This window comes from Punctularia strigosozonata, assembly GCF_000264995.1.
Source record: "Punctularia strigosozonata HHB-11173 SS5 unplaced genomic scaffold PUNSTscaffold_7, whole genome shotgun sequence".
Classification (NCBI taxonomy): domain Eukaryota; kingdom Fungi; phylum Basidiomycota; class Agaricomycetes; order Corticiales; family Punctulariaceae; genus Punctularia; species Punctularia strigosozonata.
In genome coordinates this window covers 1068771-1083286 of record NW_006767439.1, presented here as the reverse complement: position 1 = coordinate 1083286, position 14516 = coordinate 1068771, and the positions used below count along the sequence as shown (strand labels likewise).

General features: G+C 56.8%; 4 protein-coding genes across 4 annotated transcripts; 1 reads left to right on the top strand and 3 right to left on the bottom strand.

The window, feature by feature from the left end:
- Positions 1-67: 67 nt before the first annotated feature.
- On the bottom strand, positions 68-1699 carry PUNSTDRAFT_134862 (uncharacterized protein; the record flags this gene model as incomplete). Its single annotated transcript, XM_007384374.1, has 2 exons — positions 68-1625; positions 1686-1699. The coding sequence occupies 2 exons, from the start codon at positions 1697-1699 to the stop codon at positions 68-70; spliced, it is 1572 nt and encodes a 523-aa protein (XP_007384436.1).
- A 3860-nt stretch (positions 1700-5559) lies between these two features.
- On the bottom strand, positions 5560-6890 carry PUNSTDRAFT_44979 (uncharacterized protein; the record flags this gene model as incomplete). The annotated part of the gene is made up of 2 exons (XM_007384373.1): positions 5560-6448; positions 6511-6890. The coding sequence occupies 2 exons, from the start codon at positions 6888-6890 to the stop codon at positions 5560-5562; spliced, it is 1269 nt and encodes a 422-aa protein (XP_007384435.1).
- A 769-nt stretch (positions 6891-7659) lies between these two features.
- On the top strand, positions 7660-8424 carry PUNSTDRAFT_120819 (uncharacterized protein). Its single transcript, XM_007384372.1, has one exon. The coding sequence runs from the start codon at positions 7929-7931 to the stop codon at positions 8085-8087; it is 159 nt and encodes a 52-aa protein (XP_007384434.1). The 5' UTR covers positions 7660-7928; the 3' UTR covers positions 8088-8424.
- A 542-nt stretch (positions 8425-8966) lies between these two features.
- Positions 8967-11980, bottom strand: PUNSTDRAFT_144056 (dihydrolipoamide succinyltransferase). The gene is made up of 10 exons (XM_007384371.1): positions 11805-11980; positions 11510-11744; positions 11302-11422; positions 10942-11219; positions 10645-10881; positions 10431-10574; positions 10321-10373; positions 10154-10224; positions 9271-9396; positions 8967-9174 (listed from the first exon to the last, which is right to left on the bottom strand). The coding sequence occupies exons 1-10, from the start codon at positions 11888-11890 to the stop codon at positions 9125-9127; spliced, it is 1401 nt and encodes a 466-aa protein (XP_007384433.1). The 5' UTR covers positions 11891-11980; the 3' UTR covers positions 8967-9124.
- Between the last annotated feature and the right edge of the window lie 2536 nt (positions 11981-14516).

Below are 14516 nucleotides of genomic sequence, written 5' to 3'. Positions count from 1 at the left end.
CGTCCAGTGATAGGTAGATTTCATGCTCGCCTGCGGCATGTGTATTTATCAAGCTTGCGCCTACTTATCACCAAGCCTCGCGTCGATCGCCATCAACTAGGAACACACGACCTGGTCCAGTAATCTTGCAAATACTGTCCATCACTTCGTCTTTGAGCCTTGCTACTTCCGAGAACTCAACTTCCAACATGGTGTTCGAGGTTTTGTACCTCTGTAGGAGGAGTTCCTGCCAGGAAGCGATCGCTTCGGAAGATGGCGCTTGGGAAGCCAGATTGAAATGAATTCGTTGCAGTGCAGGTAGCAGGACGGGGGATGGCGCAAGGAGAAGAGGAATCACCGTCTTGGAGGTGTCGATGAAGTCTACGCGCAGCTCTTTTGCGCGCTCACCGCGAACCAGAAGCTGAGTGGCGAAGGTAGCCCAATCGTGGACCTCAGGATGCGAGAACTCCACTTCCAAGCATTCGATGTCGTCGCCTCGTATGGCATAGGCGATGTCGGCGAGGGTTTGCTTGTGCTCGGATGGAACGGCGACGCGGAGTAAAGCAGGTGTGAATCTCGACGTCACGAGTGCAGTATGCGCGGCGAGTTCGCAGTGCGATTCGTCATCAAATGTGAACCCGAAGACTAGATGCCACACGCGTGGCCCGTTCTTGTGGCATGTACCATGGTTTGCGAGCATGTCCATCAATGAAGAGAAATCGCAGGGCGTGCGTTCGCGGAGAAATTCAACCGACAGGAAGGCCGTAGGAGGAACCCTGATGAAGGCTAGAAGGTGGGAAACGTAGGACCCAGCAGCGGAGAGTTCGAGAGACGTCAAGCGATCCAGCACCACGACATTTCTGGGCACGTCGCGCAAAGGACCTGCGAGCTCTTCAAGCGGCGGCCAAGCCGCTTTGAGAGCGAGTTTTGTTAGGTCAGGCATAGATTTGAGAGCCGCGACTAGCTGTTCTCCGCGGGGGAATGAGTCCATGGGTATGCCATCCAGGTTCAGATCCGTCAAGCCGTGAACGAGTGGAGAGTGCAACACGTCCCAACCAAACCCGCGAAGAGACAAGGTACGAAGTCGAGGGGCATGTAAACCTAGAAATCGATCCGGAAGACGGCTTGTAGCGGTTGATGTAATCGTGCACTGAACGAGATGAGGAGCGGGAACCGAAAGATTGCCGGCGTACTGGGCGATGTCCGGGTCCGCATATAGTGTGAGCGATTGTGTGCGACTGAGCTGCTGCAAACTAGCCCTCACGGCCTCATCGTTTGGACGTTCATCTTTCGATTTCATGAAAGACAGTGAGGCACCTTTTGTCCGCGACAAGAACGTTTCGGTAAGTTCCAAGGAGTTGCGAGGCACCATGGTCCAGATGGCAGCAGTATCAAGAGCAACCTCCCTCCAGAACTGGCACACCTGTGAGAACGCATGACTTCGGGGGAATTTCCGGGTGTCCGCCTCCGCCTCTGAGTCGTGCACACAGATGCAGAAAATGAAGGACAGTATCTCCGAAGGAAGGCACGAGACGGGTGCCAGAGTGTTGCGGCGTTCGCGCAGCGATCGGACTCGTTTGAGCAGGGTTTCTATCTCTTCGTCTATTTCTTCTCGTTCGCTGGTACCCTTCTGACGTGCGGATGTGCTGCAGCACGTTTGGTGGGATAAGCGAGACGAACGGAAGAGTTGACGTGGCAATGCTCACAAGTTGAAATCCATCCTGGAAAAGGAGTCTCACGAAGTCACGGTCTATAGTCGTTTCGTGATCACGGTACAGGCCCTCCTCGTGTATCTTGCAACGCGAACAATTCGCAGACCAAAAGCAGCTAGGGTGGTAATTTGAGTCTAAGAACCGAGCGAGCCGGAAACCCTTTATACCATTTCAACAGCCGGCGGACCCAACGATGGGCCACTTACATCGCGACCACCGCCCACATCCTATCGTGCCACCACCGAAATAACGTGCATCGCTGTTCTCATGCAGTTGCGGGGATGATGGTGTGGCCACCACCCACCGCTGCGCGTCGAAACTGGGCGGGCATATCTGTGGACGAGACGAGGGTGTGGACGCTGAAGCCAAGTGGATGCACCGCTAGAGTCGCGTGAATGGGCAACGCTCCGCGGTGGGTATTTGGGGGGGCCGGGTTTCATCGCACTGAGCTAACCACAACCGCATAACGTCGGTATTTTTCATACATTTGACGGAGTAGGTTGGTTGGACTTGTTCCACGATGCAATGTCCTGGGGGGGGGGGAGGGGGGCGAACAATCGCGCCCGAGGGTGAGCATATGGCGGGAAGCAAACACGGGGGCTGTTTGCAGGAGAAGAAGAGGGATGAACTGTTATGCAGGCAGATGTGTCGATTCGAAAGCGGAGGCGAAAGTTTCAGGCGCATATTCGCAACGCAACGCAGCGAGCGAGCGAGTGAGCAAGCGGGTCGCGACTGGGATTTCCCAGTCGTGGTTATTCGAAAACGTCCAAGAGTTCGGAGGTCCTCCTAAACATTCGATCGCGATTGCATTTCGACCCGGATGGCCCTCATGGGCAACGTCGACGATGGGCCTGCGTCTTGATCATTACGAGAACGGTTGCGCAGAGCAAAGTGTTTTTTTTTTCATCCCTGAGATTGAGTGTCGGAGATAAGAGTACAGTGAGAGGTCGTAGATGATGCATGGCATTGAGTGCCGAAAACCAGTTGTTCTCCTTTGGGGGGAGGATTCTACAGGCACGTATCATATAGTATGAGGTCCGTCAGGCTGCACGCCATCATTGCCCAGTGAAATCATAACGTATGCAGCGAAGGTACGAAACGCGGAAAGTAGGAGCATGGAGTTGTCTGGCAGTTTCCTTAGGCTTGATGATGCACGCCGTAGTTCCGCCCAACAATGTCGGGCAGACATCAAAGTACATGCAAATCTTCTTGCACGTCATGTCCAAACACACACAACCACAAATCGCAGAACACGCATACACAAAAATAGGCTACGATACACCAATTCCGAGAGCCACCGACTACGTGACCAATGGCTAGATAACTGTTTTTTTTGGGTAGGTCGAGCGAGCCATCGACCGCAATCTCCGCCCTCCGCTCACTGCTATAATACACATCCGCAAACGGCCCACCTCCATCCTCCTCCTTACTCTCCATCCCTTCCCTTCCCGTTCCTCCGCTCCTCCTCCCGACGACACGGACTTTTGAGATAGCGGATCGGAGTTTGGCTATGATACACATTGGAGGTTTGTTGGAAGGTTGCGAAAAAAAAGACGAGAGGAGGAAGCGAGAGGAGCGAGTAGCGTAGCGTATGGGATCTATATATTCGTGCTCGACTTGACGAGGACCGAGGGAGACGATCGAGGCGGGAAAAAAAAACGGTGCAACTCCATATCGCAAAGAACGTGGGGGTGGAGTAGGGAACGTGTGTAGGAAGGAACATAAGTCTTGACGACTCCGACGGTTCCCCGCTCTTGATCGACGTATGCGCCTCCGCCGGCGCGCGTATCTGGGGTTAGGTTATATACAACAACAAGGTGGGTGATGCGATGAATCCTTTTGGGGTTGCGGCGGAGGGGCAAGGAGAGGCGAGGGGTAAAGAGATGGAGCGACGGGAAGAGCGATTTTTTGAGGGTGTGTCGGTGCCGGGTTCGGGGTAAATCGACGATGACGTGGGGTATCGATGTACGATGGTATGGCACAAAGAAAGAACTACAAAAACAGATAAGAACACACGTCAGCATCCAGTCACCGTTCACGAACGCAAGACACTCACGCGGAAAGCAACAAGACGCCCAACGAAATGAACACAGCACGAAACAAAAACCCTCTTCCCGAACGAGTGATGCGCCTCCTCGGGGAAGTACCGTCGAACGAAGCTCCTGCTCCGACTCCCGCTCGCGCATCTTGTCTGGCGGCGAGGAGGGAGAAGAAGACTAAGGAGACCGCGCGACGACCAAGTCGAACGGCAGCTAAAGCTAAGAAAACACACGAGAACCCAAAGAAAACCCAGGGAACTATGGCGACAAGGAGACGCGCGGAAAAAAACACGGGGACCATCGAGCGAATCGAGGGGAAAAAAAACCAGGTCCGGGTTTGAGGCGGAAAGTTCGAGAGACCGAGGCCAGGCGAGTGAACCGGGGCACAAAGATCGAGACCGAGCAATTGCGTATTGATACACGGAGGTGGGTGGGGATTGGTGATAGGTTGTCGGAAGGAGATGAAAGATGGGAAGGAAGGAACGTGGGTGGTATGTTGGTCGTAAAAAGTAGGGCGTAAAGAGACAAGGCGGCTGGTCGTTAACAAGAAAGGGGGAGGTATAGTTAAATAACGCAACGCGCCAGGATGGAAGTAAAAAGACACAGGACAGTCCAAAACTTGGCGTGAATATATCGATGATCTTGAAAGAAAAAAAAGAATAGGCGTTAAGAACGGGGGTGATCGTTGGAATCCAAGAACACATTTGGTAAAAGGGGCGGTCGATAGAAATAATGACCCGTCGCGACGAGCGACGAGCCGATGGTAATGTACTGAGAGGGAGAGAAAATAGGATCGCACGCGAGGGATGATAATGCGGCGGCGTATGGACACGATCGGCACTGTCGCGGAGTGGTGGTGGTGCGACGAAACGTCGATAGATGTCGACTAGTCGAGATGCCGAGCGTCCGCGCGGCGCGATGTCGGAAATAAATAAGCAGTTGCGGTAGTGTATAGTGCATTGCGAGGACGAGGCAAATAGAGGCCCCTCGGGCCACGAAACGGAACGTCGAATATCGAGGTGGGGTAGGGATGGAACGTCGGACGACCGAGGGTGATGGTAGCGATGGGCACGTCCGGACGCAAAATATTTTACACTCCCCAAGTCGGACGCGGTCGGCGGTGTACGGTGGTGATGAATTCGATGTCGTGGCGTGGCCGAGGCGTCCGAGGAGGAAGAGAGCCAAAATCAATGGCCGTCGTCGTCGATAGTAGGAGGGGTAACGTTATCGCGAAGAGCGCGAGGTATTGCCAATATTGTGCCTTGAGCTTGCGAGAGAGTAAATCGAGAGATTGCTGCGGGGGTTGCTACTGAAACACTTGCACAGAAAAGAGACGCAAGACGAGACGAGAGAGAGAAAAACTCTATGGTGTCGAGGGTGGTGGGTTGATAGACCCGATCCGGAGCTGCGTTATGAATGACAGCCGGGCCGGCGGGTATAGTCGAGTTTGATTTGGTATGGATGGTGTCCTGGAGCGCGATGCCTGTTTGAGAGTGGTATGACCGTTGATAGTGCGTGCGGTGATCGGATACGGGGAGGTGAGGAAGACCGTCCGGTCTATCGGGGAGAAAGACGGGAGGAGAGCGATGCGCGCCGGGAATATGGCGAAGCGTGGACGAGGGCGTAATGGTACAGAAAGCGAGCATAACGTCGAGTGAATAATGATAGGCTGCAATAAACCCAGCGTTGTAAGACGTGTGATGAACGCAATGAGACACGCGCGGGACCGTCCGGCGTGCGACCGCTATTCGTCATTCCCAGAGAGACCCAAGGGAAATCACCACCGGATGCCGTGGCCCGATCAGCAGACGGAAGATGAGCAAAACCGCTCAGAACCGCAAACGCGGCGCCGGGACCGTGTCGGGGGTGGGCGAGTTCTGGAACTGAGAGCTCGCAAACTTCCTCCCGAAGGGCTTAGCCGGAACCGAGTGCGGTGCGGGCGTCAAGCCGTAGACCATAGCGTCATCGCTGAGCTCCTCGTCGAGGCCGACGTTGAAAACGCCCTCGCTCGAGTTGCGCTGATGCACCCGGGGACGCGGGGGCGTGACGAAAGCGAGGTTGAAGCCCGTCGACGAGAGCGGCGCGGTGCGCGGGCCATCGTCGAACAGCGCCTGCTGCTGCCAAGTACATGCGGAAACACTCCCACGGGTGTCACGTGGCGGGGTGTTCGGGAAATCGTCCGAGTCATCCTCGGCGTCCGTGGTATCGTCGCAGACGGGGAAAGCGGGAGCGGCGCTGGCGACAGGCTCCGTGGTTACAGATCGGCGCGCCACGGGACGAGGGACAGAGGACGCCGCGTGCGGCTCCGAGCGAGAGAGCATGCCAGCAGCGGCCGCTTGAGAGCCCGTGAGCTGTACGCTGCCGGTGCGACGTGGCACGGCGATAGGGCGAGCCGAAGGAGAGGGCGTCGAAGGGGCCACAGGAGGCTCAGCCTGGCGACGACGAGCTAGCTTGCCGCTCGGGCGAGTGATCTTCGGCGCCGTGCGGACGACGATAGACTTCTGCCCCTCCGTGTCCGACTTGTCCGAAGCGCTGCTCAAAAACGGGTCGAAAGAGTTCGAATTTGGGTCCCGAGGCGCATGCGAGGGGCCCTGGCGGGCAGCGCCGCGGCGGGTCTTCTTTCCCTCCCCTTCGGGAGCGAACTGGGTCGCGGGAGGCGACGCCTGATGGTGCGGCTTGCCGCGGGGCAGAGCCCTGGACTGCGAGACCGAGTTGCTCCTGCATCGATGGCACGGCGGATAAGCAAAACAACACGAATATAGAATATCCATGCGATTCACCTGCGGTTCTTGTCCTTGGGTTGCTTGAGGGCATTCTGCCGGCCGCGAGGGGACTTCTCGGGGGTAACGGTACCTTGAGGCGTCGTCGGGCGCGCAGGTGCGGGCGCCGATTTCTCCTCAGTGACGGTCGTCGCATCGGTTGCGGGGGCAGCGGCGGTAAGGCGGGATTGCCTGCCCTTGGGCATACGCTGTCGGGAACCGCTGTGGTGTTGCGCGGCCTGAGGCTTTGTCGACGTCGAGCGTGTCGGCTTCGAGAGACTGAGGAGCCCGGGCGTCTTGGTGGGCTGAACGATAACGGCGGGGGGCGCAGACGGGTGTCGCCGGTGATGGTTGGGGGCGGCGAGGCCCATCGCGTGAACGGGTTTCTGGGTGAGAATCATTGTTGCTGGTTGTGGGGGAGAATAATGGCGGTAGGGGAGGCTATGGAAAGCCCGGGTAATATGGGGGAAGAGGAGGGAGATGGGCGGAAACGCTGCACAGCGGCGGCGGGAGGCGGTATGAAGAGAGCAAAGCGATATGGGAGTGTCGGAGGGAGAGGCGAGGCGCTGCGAAGCCGCGTGGGCCCTTATTTGATGCACGCCGCGGTCCCACGGCAAAGTGGCGCCTGCCCTATCCGGCGCGTGCGAACAGCGGGACCCCCGGGAGCGAGCGTGGACCTACAGCCCCTGTTTCGGCCCGACGGGCTCGGCGATGTTCGGCATCACCAAGCACACCAAGCACGGCGCCGCATTTAACCACGAGCGTCAGGGCGACGTGCAAAAAGCGCTGACAAAGCGTGCAATGGCGCTGGCCGGGGGCAAGGCCACTTCATTCTCCGGCCTGGCCCATCTGACCACCTCCCCCTGCATCAAAGCGTGCTCGAACGAGTGAACGCCGGCTTCTTCGCCCTTCTCAAGGCCCAGATGCGGACAAGGTTCCCCCCAACCGCAACGCGCCATGGGCCCGCAGCAACGCGCTGGCACTGGCAGCTCCCGTTTTCGATCATCCCGCGATAAGGGTCCAGCAGGAGCCGTCCGCACCTCCCCATCACTTCCCCATCCCTTCCGCGTATTGAATAGGATGAGATCAGCTGGATCGACCTGGATGAACCGTCCCCCTCGAGGCGGGCAACGATCACATCCTTAGTCTGCGATGCCTGGTGACCCCGGGCGCGCGCCCGCGCAGATCACATCCGTTGTCTGATCCCGCCTGACCAGCATCCCGGATCTGCCGACGTCACCAACCCGGGAACCCTATCCTCGTACACGTTCTCAGAGAGTAGTCCCGCCCAGACAGGTATCACAGACTGCCCGGACTAATCAGGTCATGGTCACTCTATCAACATCCGACGAAGATCGTTGCATCGCCCGGCTGAGCTACAGTCTGCTGTTGCACAGCTCAGGCTAGGACGCGCTCGAAGGAGACGGAAGCAGCGAACAATGGCCCGAGAAGACACGGGCGACGAGCGAGTATGGCTTTGCACGGACCTGCAAAGCTGCACCGCGAGTCCGCGACAGCAGCAGCAAATGGCACCATGGCACCAACTTGGCCGAACCTTCGGACGAAACACGCAGAAGGAAAAATTGACTGAACCGTGATCCCACCGCCCGCAGACCACACCCCTTCGACCCGCAAAAGGCGACACCCGCCCAACAAACTCATTCTCCTCTTCCCTTTGGGGCATCTCGATAGCCCAAAGCCCTCTTGCCGCGAGGCCAAGCTCCGGCATCCGCGCGGTTTTTTTTATTGCTAGCCCGATTGACAGCCCAACGCCCCGACCTGCTCGACGGGTCTGGCCTTTCGACAATCGTCGGCTCCTCCACGGAGCTCGGGGTATACAGCTAAGCTGCAGCAAGCACGCGATACCGCCATGATCTTCCCTCCACGGGGTTCGCTCTCCCTCGACCGTCCTCCCACCCAGCTTCCAACAAAAAAGCCCCCGCTCCCATCCCCCACCTTCTCCTCCCACATCCCGGACCCGGCACCCCACAAGCCTCAGCTCTGCCGAAAGCCACTCTCCTCGCCCTCTCACGTGGACGAGCTCAACCTTCCCCCCTCTCCCAAGCTCGTATAGCAGAAGGCAAAACACTCAGCCCTTCCCTTTTTCATATCCCTCAAAGCTTGATCCCTGCATCTCTGATGCCGGCGTCGGCCGCACTAGCTGTATAGTCTATACGTAGTAGCCCTGTTCTTTGCTTGTATAGAGGTTATAAATGCTATCGGCATCGCAAGTACTTCTATACCTCTTCTACGTCAGTCTATTGCTACAGCACGAGCGACGACAATTGCTGCCGATCCCGTCATGGCGGGTATCATTATATGCATGTCACTGTAGTCGCCAAGGCATGCGCATACAACGATACAAGGCCGTTGCGTTCCGCTCTTACCCCGCAACAATAAGAACGACAGTAATTACTACTACATAGACCTCACCTCACAATCAAACAACGTATACATCTTACCCGCATTGTGTGAGAGGAAGCGATAGAAACAGAGACGTTGCCCATTGTATATCTGTATATGACAACCGGACACGACAGCAACAAGACGTTGTAACCATCATACTTTGTCCGCATTAAGCTTCGACGACGACGTCTTCCTCTCACGTCCAGCCGCCACGCGCCCCTGAACTCGTTCACGCCAACAGCATCTTCCGCGGGTCCTCGATGTACTCCTTGACCTTGACTATCGAAAAAAAAAACGCAGAACACGTTCAACTCTCCGTCAGCAACAGACAAAAGAACAAGTCCCAGAAGAGGGGGAAAAAGAAACAAAACTCACCGAGGAACGTCACCGCCTCCCGTCCGTCCAGCAGCCTGTGGTCGTACGTGAGCGCGACGACCATGATCGGCCGGATGACGATCTGGCCGTCCACGACGACGGGCTTCTCCTTGATCGCGTGCATACCTGCGCGCACGGATAAGCATGAGCACACACATCACGCGCGAAACGACAGGCAGAAAGAAAATCAAATACAGAAAGCAGTCAACGATGAAAATGAAGGGCAACCCGCGCGGGGCCAAGTAAAGAGCCCGGTCCAGCCCGGACGTACACGCAGGAAAAAAAAAACAGCCAAAGAAGCGCGAAAACATAAAAAAGCAAACACTCGAATCAAGCGTGCGCCCCAGCGTCCGGTACACACGTCGCTGCTTCGTGTCGCCCCCCCCAACAGGCCAGGGACCCAAGGGTCCGCACGGCGATAGCGGAAGCGGGTAAGACAGGCACAAGGAACAAAGCGTAAACGAGACGCAGTCAAAAAAGGGGACTTCAAATGAAAAAGCAAAACGTCAGACAAAACGTGGAGGCGGCGTGCGTTAAGCTACGCCGACGCCGCACACACGAGGCTTGGCTCAACCTCCCTGCTTCCTGATATCCTGGTAGTGATACGATGTGATGCGGCTGCGACAGCCCGCCCTGCAGCTGCCGTCGGCGTATCCAGGCATTGGCGCGACCCCCCATACGATCAGGGTGCGCATACACGCCTGAACGAAGAAAGGGGGGGAGGCTTATGCGCATATCGTGGTGACGGCGAACACGGAGAACAAAGGGAGATAAGAGCGCAAATGAAGGAAGAAAACCACGCGCATGACGGATAAACGACGTCACGAAGAAGCGACGAAAGTGAAAACAAAACGAAAGATGAAGGGGGGACAGGAAGACGCACCGAGGACAGCAGACTGCGGCAGGTTGATGATCGGCGTGCCGTAGAGCGACCCGAAGACGCCGCCGTTCGATCTAGGGAGATCAGCGCGTGGTCAGCGTTCATGAATATATGCGCATCAATTGCATCCTGCAGCAGGATGGCAGCCGCGAATGAGAGACAGTGCTCACATCGTGAAGGTTCCGCCGGCCATATCCTCGAGGCTGAGCTTGCCGTCGCGTGCCTAGACCAGTCACGTCAATGAATTGGTGTCAATGACTACGATAAGAGTGCTAGACACCTTCTTCCCGAGGTTTGCAATCTCCTTCTCAATATCAATGAAGTTCATGCCTTCCGCATTGCGCACTACGGGCGTCACAAGGCCCTTCGGCGTTGCGACAGCCACGCTGAGGTCGACGAAGTCATGGTACACAATCTCCTCTCCCTAGTGACACACAGTATCAGTATCGTCGCGCATATATATACCAGGGGAGACAGAGTGGGCGATATCTAACCTCGATGTAGGCATTGGCAGCAGGGATCTCCTTGAGCGCGAGGGTACACGCCTTGGCGAAGGCGCTCATGAAGCCGAGCTTGACGTCGTGCGCCTTGAGCACCTCGTCCTTGTACTTCTTGCGGAACTCCATGATCGAGGACATGTCAATCTCGTTGAACGTCGTCAGCGACGCCGCCGCATTCTGCGATTGCTTCAGGCGCTCGGCGATGCGCAACCTCATGCGGTTCATCTTGACCTGTCATCCCCCTCACTCGTCAGAGCGTGCACGCATGTGCGGGGATGCGGCGCGACGCACCCTGGTCTCTCCCCTGCTGCCGGCGACCGGCTTCGGTGGCGCAGGCTCGCTCTTCTTCTCCTCCTTCTTCTTCGGCGCAGGCGCGGGGTTGTCCTCCTTCTTGTTGCTCGCGCCCTTCTCGAGCAGCGGCGGCGAGTCGATCTTGCCCTTGTCTTCCTCGGGTTTAGGCGGTGCCGGTGCAGACTTGTCGACCTGCTGGTCCTTCGGCTCCTCCTTGTCCTCCGTCTTCTTCGACTTCTTGTCCTCGCCCGCATCCTCCTCTTTCGGTGCCGGTTTTGCTACGATAGGCACGTCAGTTGCAATGCACGTAGACGAAAGCAAGATATAGAGATAGAGATAATAGAGAGAGGGATGACGCACATTCTCCGGCCTCGCCCGGTTCTATCCGGAACAAGTCCTGGCCGACGGTGACGGTGTCCTCCTCGTTGGCGAGCAGCTCGACGATCTTGCCTGCCTGGGGCGCGTTCACCGTCACGTCGATCTACAGACGGCATATGCATGCGTCTTCAGTCGTCGAATCCCGGACGGCCGCGCCAATAGATAGCACGCGTATATAGTCCGAACTGACCTTGTCCGTCTCGATGGTCGCCACCTCCTCGTCCGCCTCAACGAAGTCGCCGACTTGTTTCGCCCAGCCCTTGAGCGTACCCTCGCTGATCGACTCGGCCATTTGCGGCACCTTCACGGTCTCCGCTGTAAAACGTTCATATCGGCGCCATTCGATCGAAGCGCATTGACCCGCACCTTGGACGAGTCTCGAGGCATGGAATTGAGCGCGTGAAGTATACGAGCCAGCGACCTGCCTGAGATATCGAGGAGCGTGAGCGGCCCATCCCGAAGCAGACACCTAGCCTGACGCTCACCAGCCCCGAGCCATGGCGACAGCGCTCGCGCCTCTGCCCGCAAGTCCGCGAGCCCGCGCGACCGCAATCATTTGTTTTGATAGCATTATGTTCGTATGTTACGAGGAGGAGGGAGGGCGCAAGGGCGGAGAAGGGGGCGCCAGCAGGCGATGATGCAAGTAGCCAGACAGAAATGGGTGCGAAGTTGGATGACGGCGCGCGTCCTGGACGCGACTCGGGTGCGTCCTCCGGGCGCGGCACACCTTCGGGATTGCTTTCCTCCCGACGCCGACCGGACCAATCACTCGCCTCTACTTTGCAACTCCTCAGTCGCTCGGCTGTAGAGGGTCGTAGACTTGTTGCGATCAGTGTATTAGTTGTCTTGTCGTTCGGCTGCATTGTGGCTCAGCCTTTTCAGACCGCTAGGCTCGGGCTCGTTACAGGTTAGCCGTAGCTGCATACCTTTTTCGCATCTTCCTGGTCCGGGCCAGCGCGTTCATCTTGTATGAAGCCTGATGTGTATTCGTATGGGAACGTGTCAGTCGACTTGTGTTTCCATCCGTCTGATGCCCTGGTCAGCCCGAAGACTAATGCATAGCCATAGTAGTATGCACTACAGTCTTGCATCCTGGCGATGCGCCGAATGGGTCGCTATGGAAGTCGGCCGATCGTGGAGGGTAGGTAGGTAGGTAGTATTACCCGGCGCGGTCCCAATATCGGAACAGCCGGTTCCCGAGGCCTCGCTTTAGCGAGCTGGGACAGGGAGATCGCCCTCCAGACTGCCGCCATCTGGTTGATGGTCCCTAGCGCAACGCTGGCGCTGACCGAGACCTTCTTGGAGAAGTCGAAGCAAGCGACGCTCTCCCTCATGCGCTGATCTGGATCAAGATGCGAGGCGGTGGTGGGGAGTCGTATGATTCGCATGGAATTGCTTTGCCTGCGTGCAGACAGGCACACCTTTGCGCACATCGCGGAAGAGCTCTCGCTTCCTGCGCCGCTCCTCGTTCGATTCGAGCTACGGTCCTATAATGGTGGCCGACTTCCGGACGGTCTTCTGGGTCTTCATTCCCCACCGCTTTGCGACCTCCGAATCACTAAATTGTCAGGCGATTGGAAGATCCTGCGTTGTGCTTCGCTCGTCCGTGATTTAACGACCCTCAAGCTGCTCAAATCACCTGCAGACCCTTCGCCTGGGGAAAGGCAACTGGTGTTGGCTTTGAACAGTACGCCCTTCTTGCGACGACTCGTGTTGGAGGTGACGAGGCCAACGCCGGACGAACAAATATCAACTTGAACACGTCAAGGGACATCCCCAGAGGTTGCGGCACTGAGCCAGTTGTTTGCCTTGGACTGGTCCGGGCCGGGAGCTCAATTCCTTTCCCTGTTGCCTCATATATCGATGTGCCTTCCGCTGCTTCGCTAGCTCTCAAATTCCTCCGCGACGACCAGCCGTGCGACCTTACTCCGTTGATGACCACGCTGGCGGCCTATTGGACATGCGGAGGTGTTGGACCCGTCGTGCAGATACTGGTCTACGATTCTACTCGTAACTGCGAGCTCGGTGCACATGCGACCATGGCAGCTGTTCATCGGACGAGTCCCGCGTCCTTGCAGCTACATACCGCTCGTACGCTCGGGAAAGAAGCGAGCCTTCGGGATTTTGACCTCCTACGACCTCAAAGCCTGGCATACCTGGAATTAGCACTGCCAGAGATCTATCAGGACGATAGCCGGATTGCCGTCGCCGTGAGCTTGCTCGAGCGATGTGCAAGCTTAACCAGAAGTTCTCCTGATGCGCGGAGGCTCCTGCTTGGTGGTTACACCGATTCTTATCGTCTCACATGCGGACCCATCTCCTTTCGTCCTTCCGGCGATACGGACCATCGTCCCCGATACCTCTTACGACACCGTGGATGATCAAATACTCGAAGCCTCGCGGATTATCGCGTCGCAAAGGAGGAATGAGAGGCTCGGTGTGACATTGAACATGGCTGTGCTGAATGCCGATGGCATGGACGAACAGCAGGAGGAAAGGCTTGGCCAGGCTGTCGGACTCGATCGCTTGGTGGTACGCAGGCAAATATACGTATAGCGTTTGCGTACGCAACTTCTGCATGATGACCGTCGTATTCGTACGTTCGATGTAGCGGGCATCATAACGAAAATGAGGTCGATATCTATGGTACATTATACGCCGATGCGGCGCCTTATCCTGCCTTACTGATGTCTTTTCCAACTTCAAGGAATCTCGCCGTGGGGACACGCTGCACGTGAGGGCGGTCGCAAAGCGGGTTAACGTTACCCCGGCGGTCTCTTCGTGCCTCTCTTTGCCATTAGGGGGCCTCAAAGTTGGCGATTATGCACTGATTCTGCGTCGGATTATGTACGGATTATGTGTCGATTCTCCTGTCGCTACATGACCATAATCCACCTTTCAACTTTGAACCCCCCGCTACAACTCCCGATTCTGTCTGGATTCCGTACATGAATCATCTCCTGCCGACGCATCGGCATGTCCTTCTGAGCTTGAAATCAGAGTTCGGCCGCACGGCTGAGCCTGCATTTGTGCCGAAGCGCGACCTAAGTAACCTGACGACCTAAGTACTCGGCATTCCGACACCTCTGTGCCCACTACAATCAACACGATGGATTGCACCAACAGATCTGATCATGCCAGTTCAACAGGTATATGTGCTATGAATTTAAATAGTTTACTGTAGTTAGAGACGAGCA

Bases quoted from the DNA above. Each gene is read 5' to 3' on its own strand.
- PUNSTDRAFT_120819 (XM_007384372.1), top strand. From the start codon at position 7,929: ATGGCCCGAGAAGACACGGGCGACGAGCGAGTATGGCTTTGCACGGAC.
- PUNSTDRAFT_144056 (XM_007384371.1), bottom strand. From the start codon at position 11,890: ATGCTATCAAAACAAATGATTGCGGTCGCGCGGGCTCGCGGACTTGCG. The intron at 11,423-11,509 runs GTCAGTTCGGAC...TGCCGTCTGTAG, and splicing joins CGACCATCGAGACGGACAAG to ATCGACGTGACGGTGAACGC. The intron at 9,397-10,153 runs GTGCGTCTTCCT...CCGTGCGCGCAG, and splicing joins GCCGCAGTCTGCTGTCCTCG to GTATGCACGCGATCAAGGAG.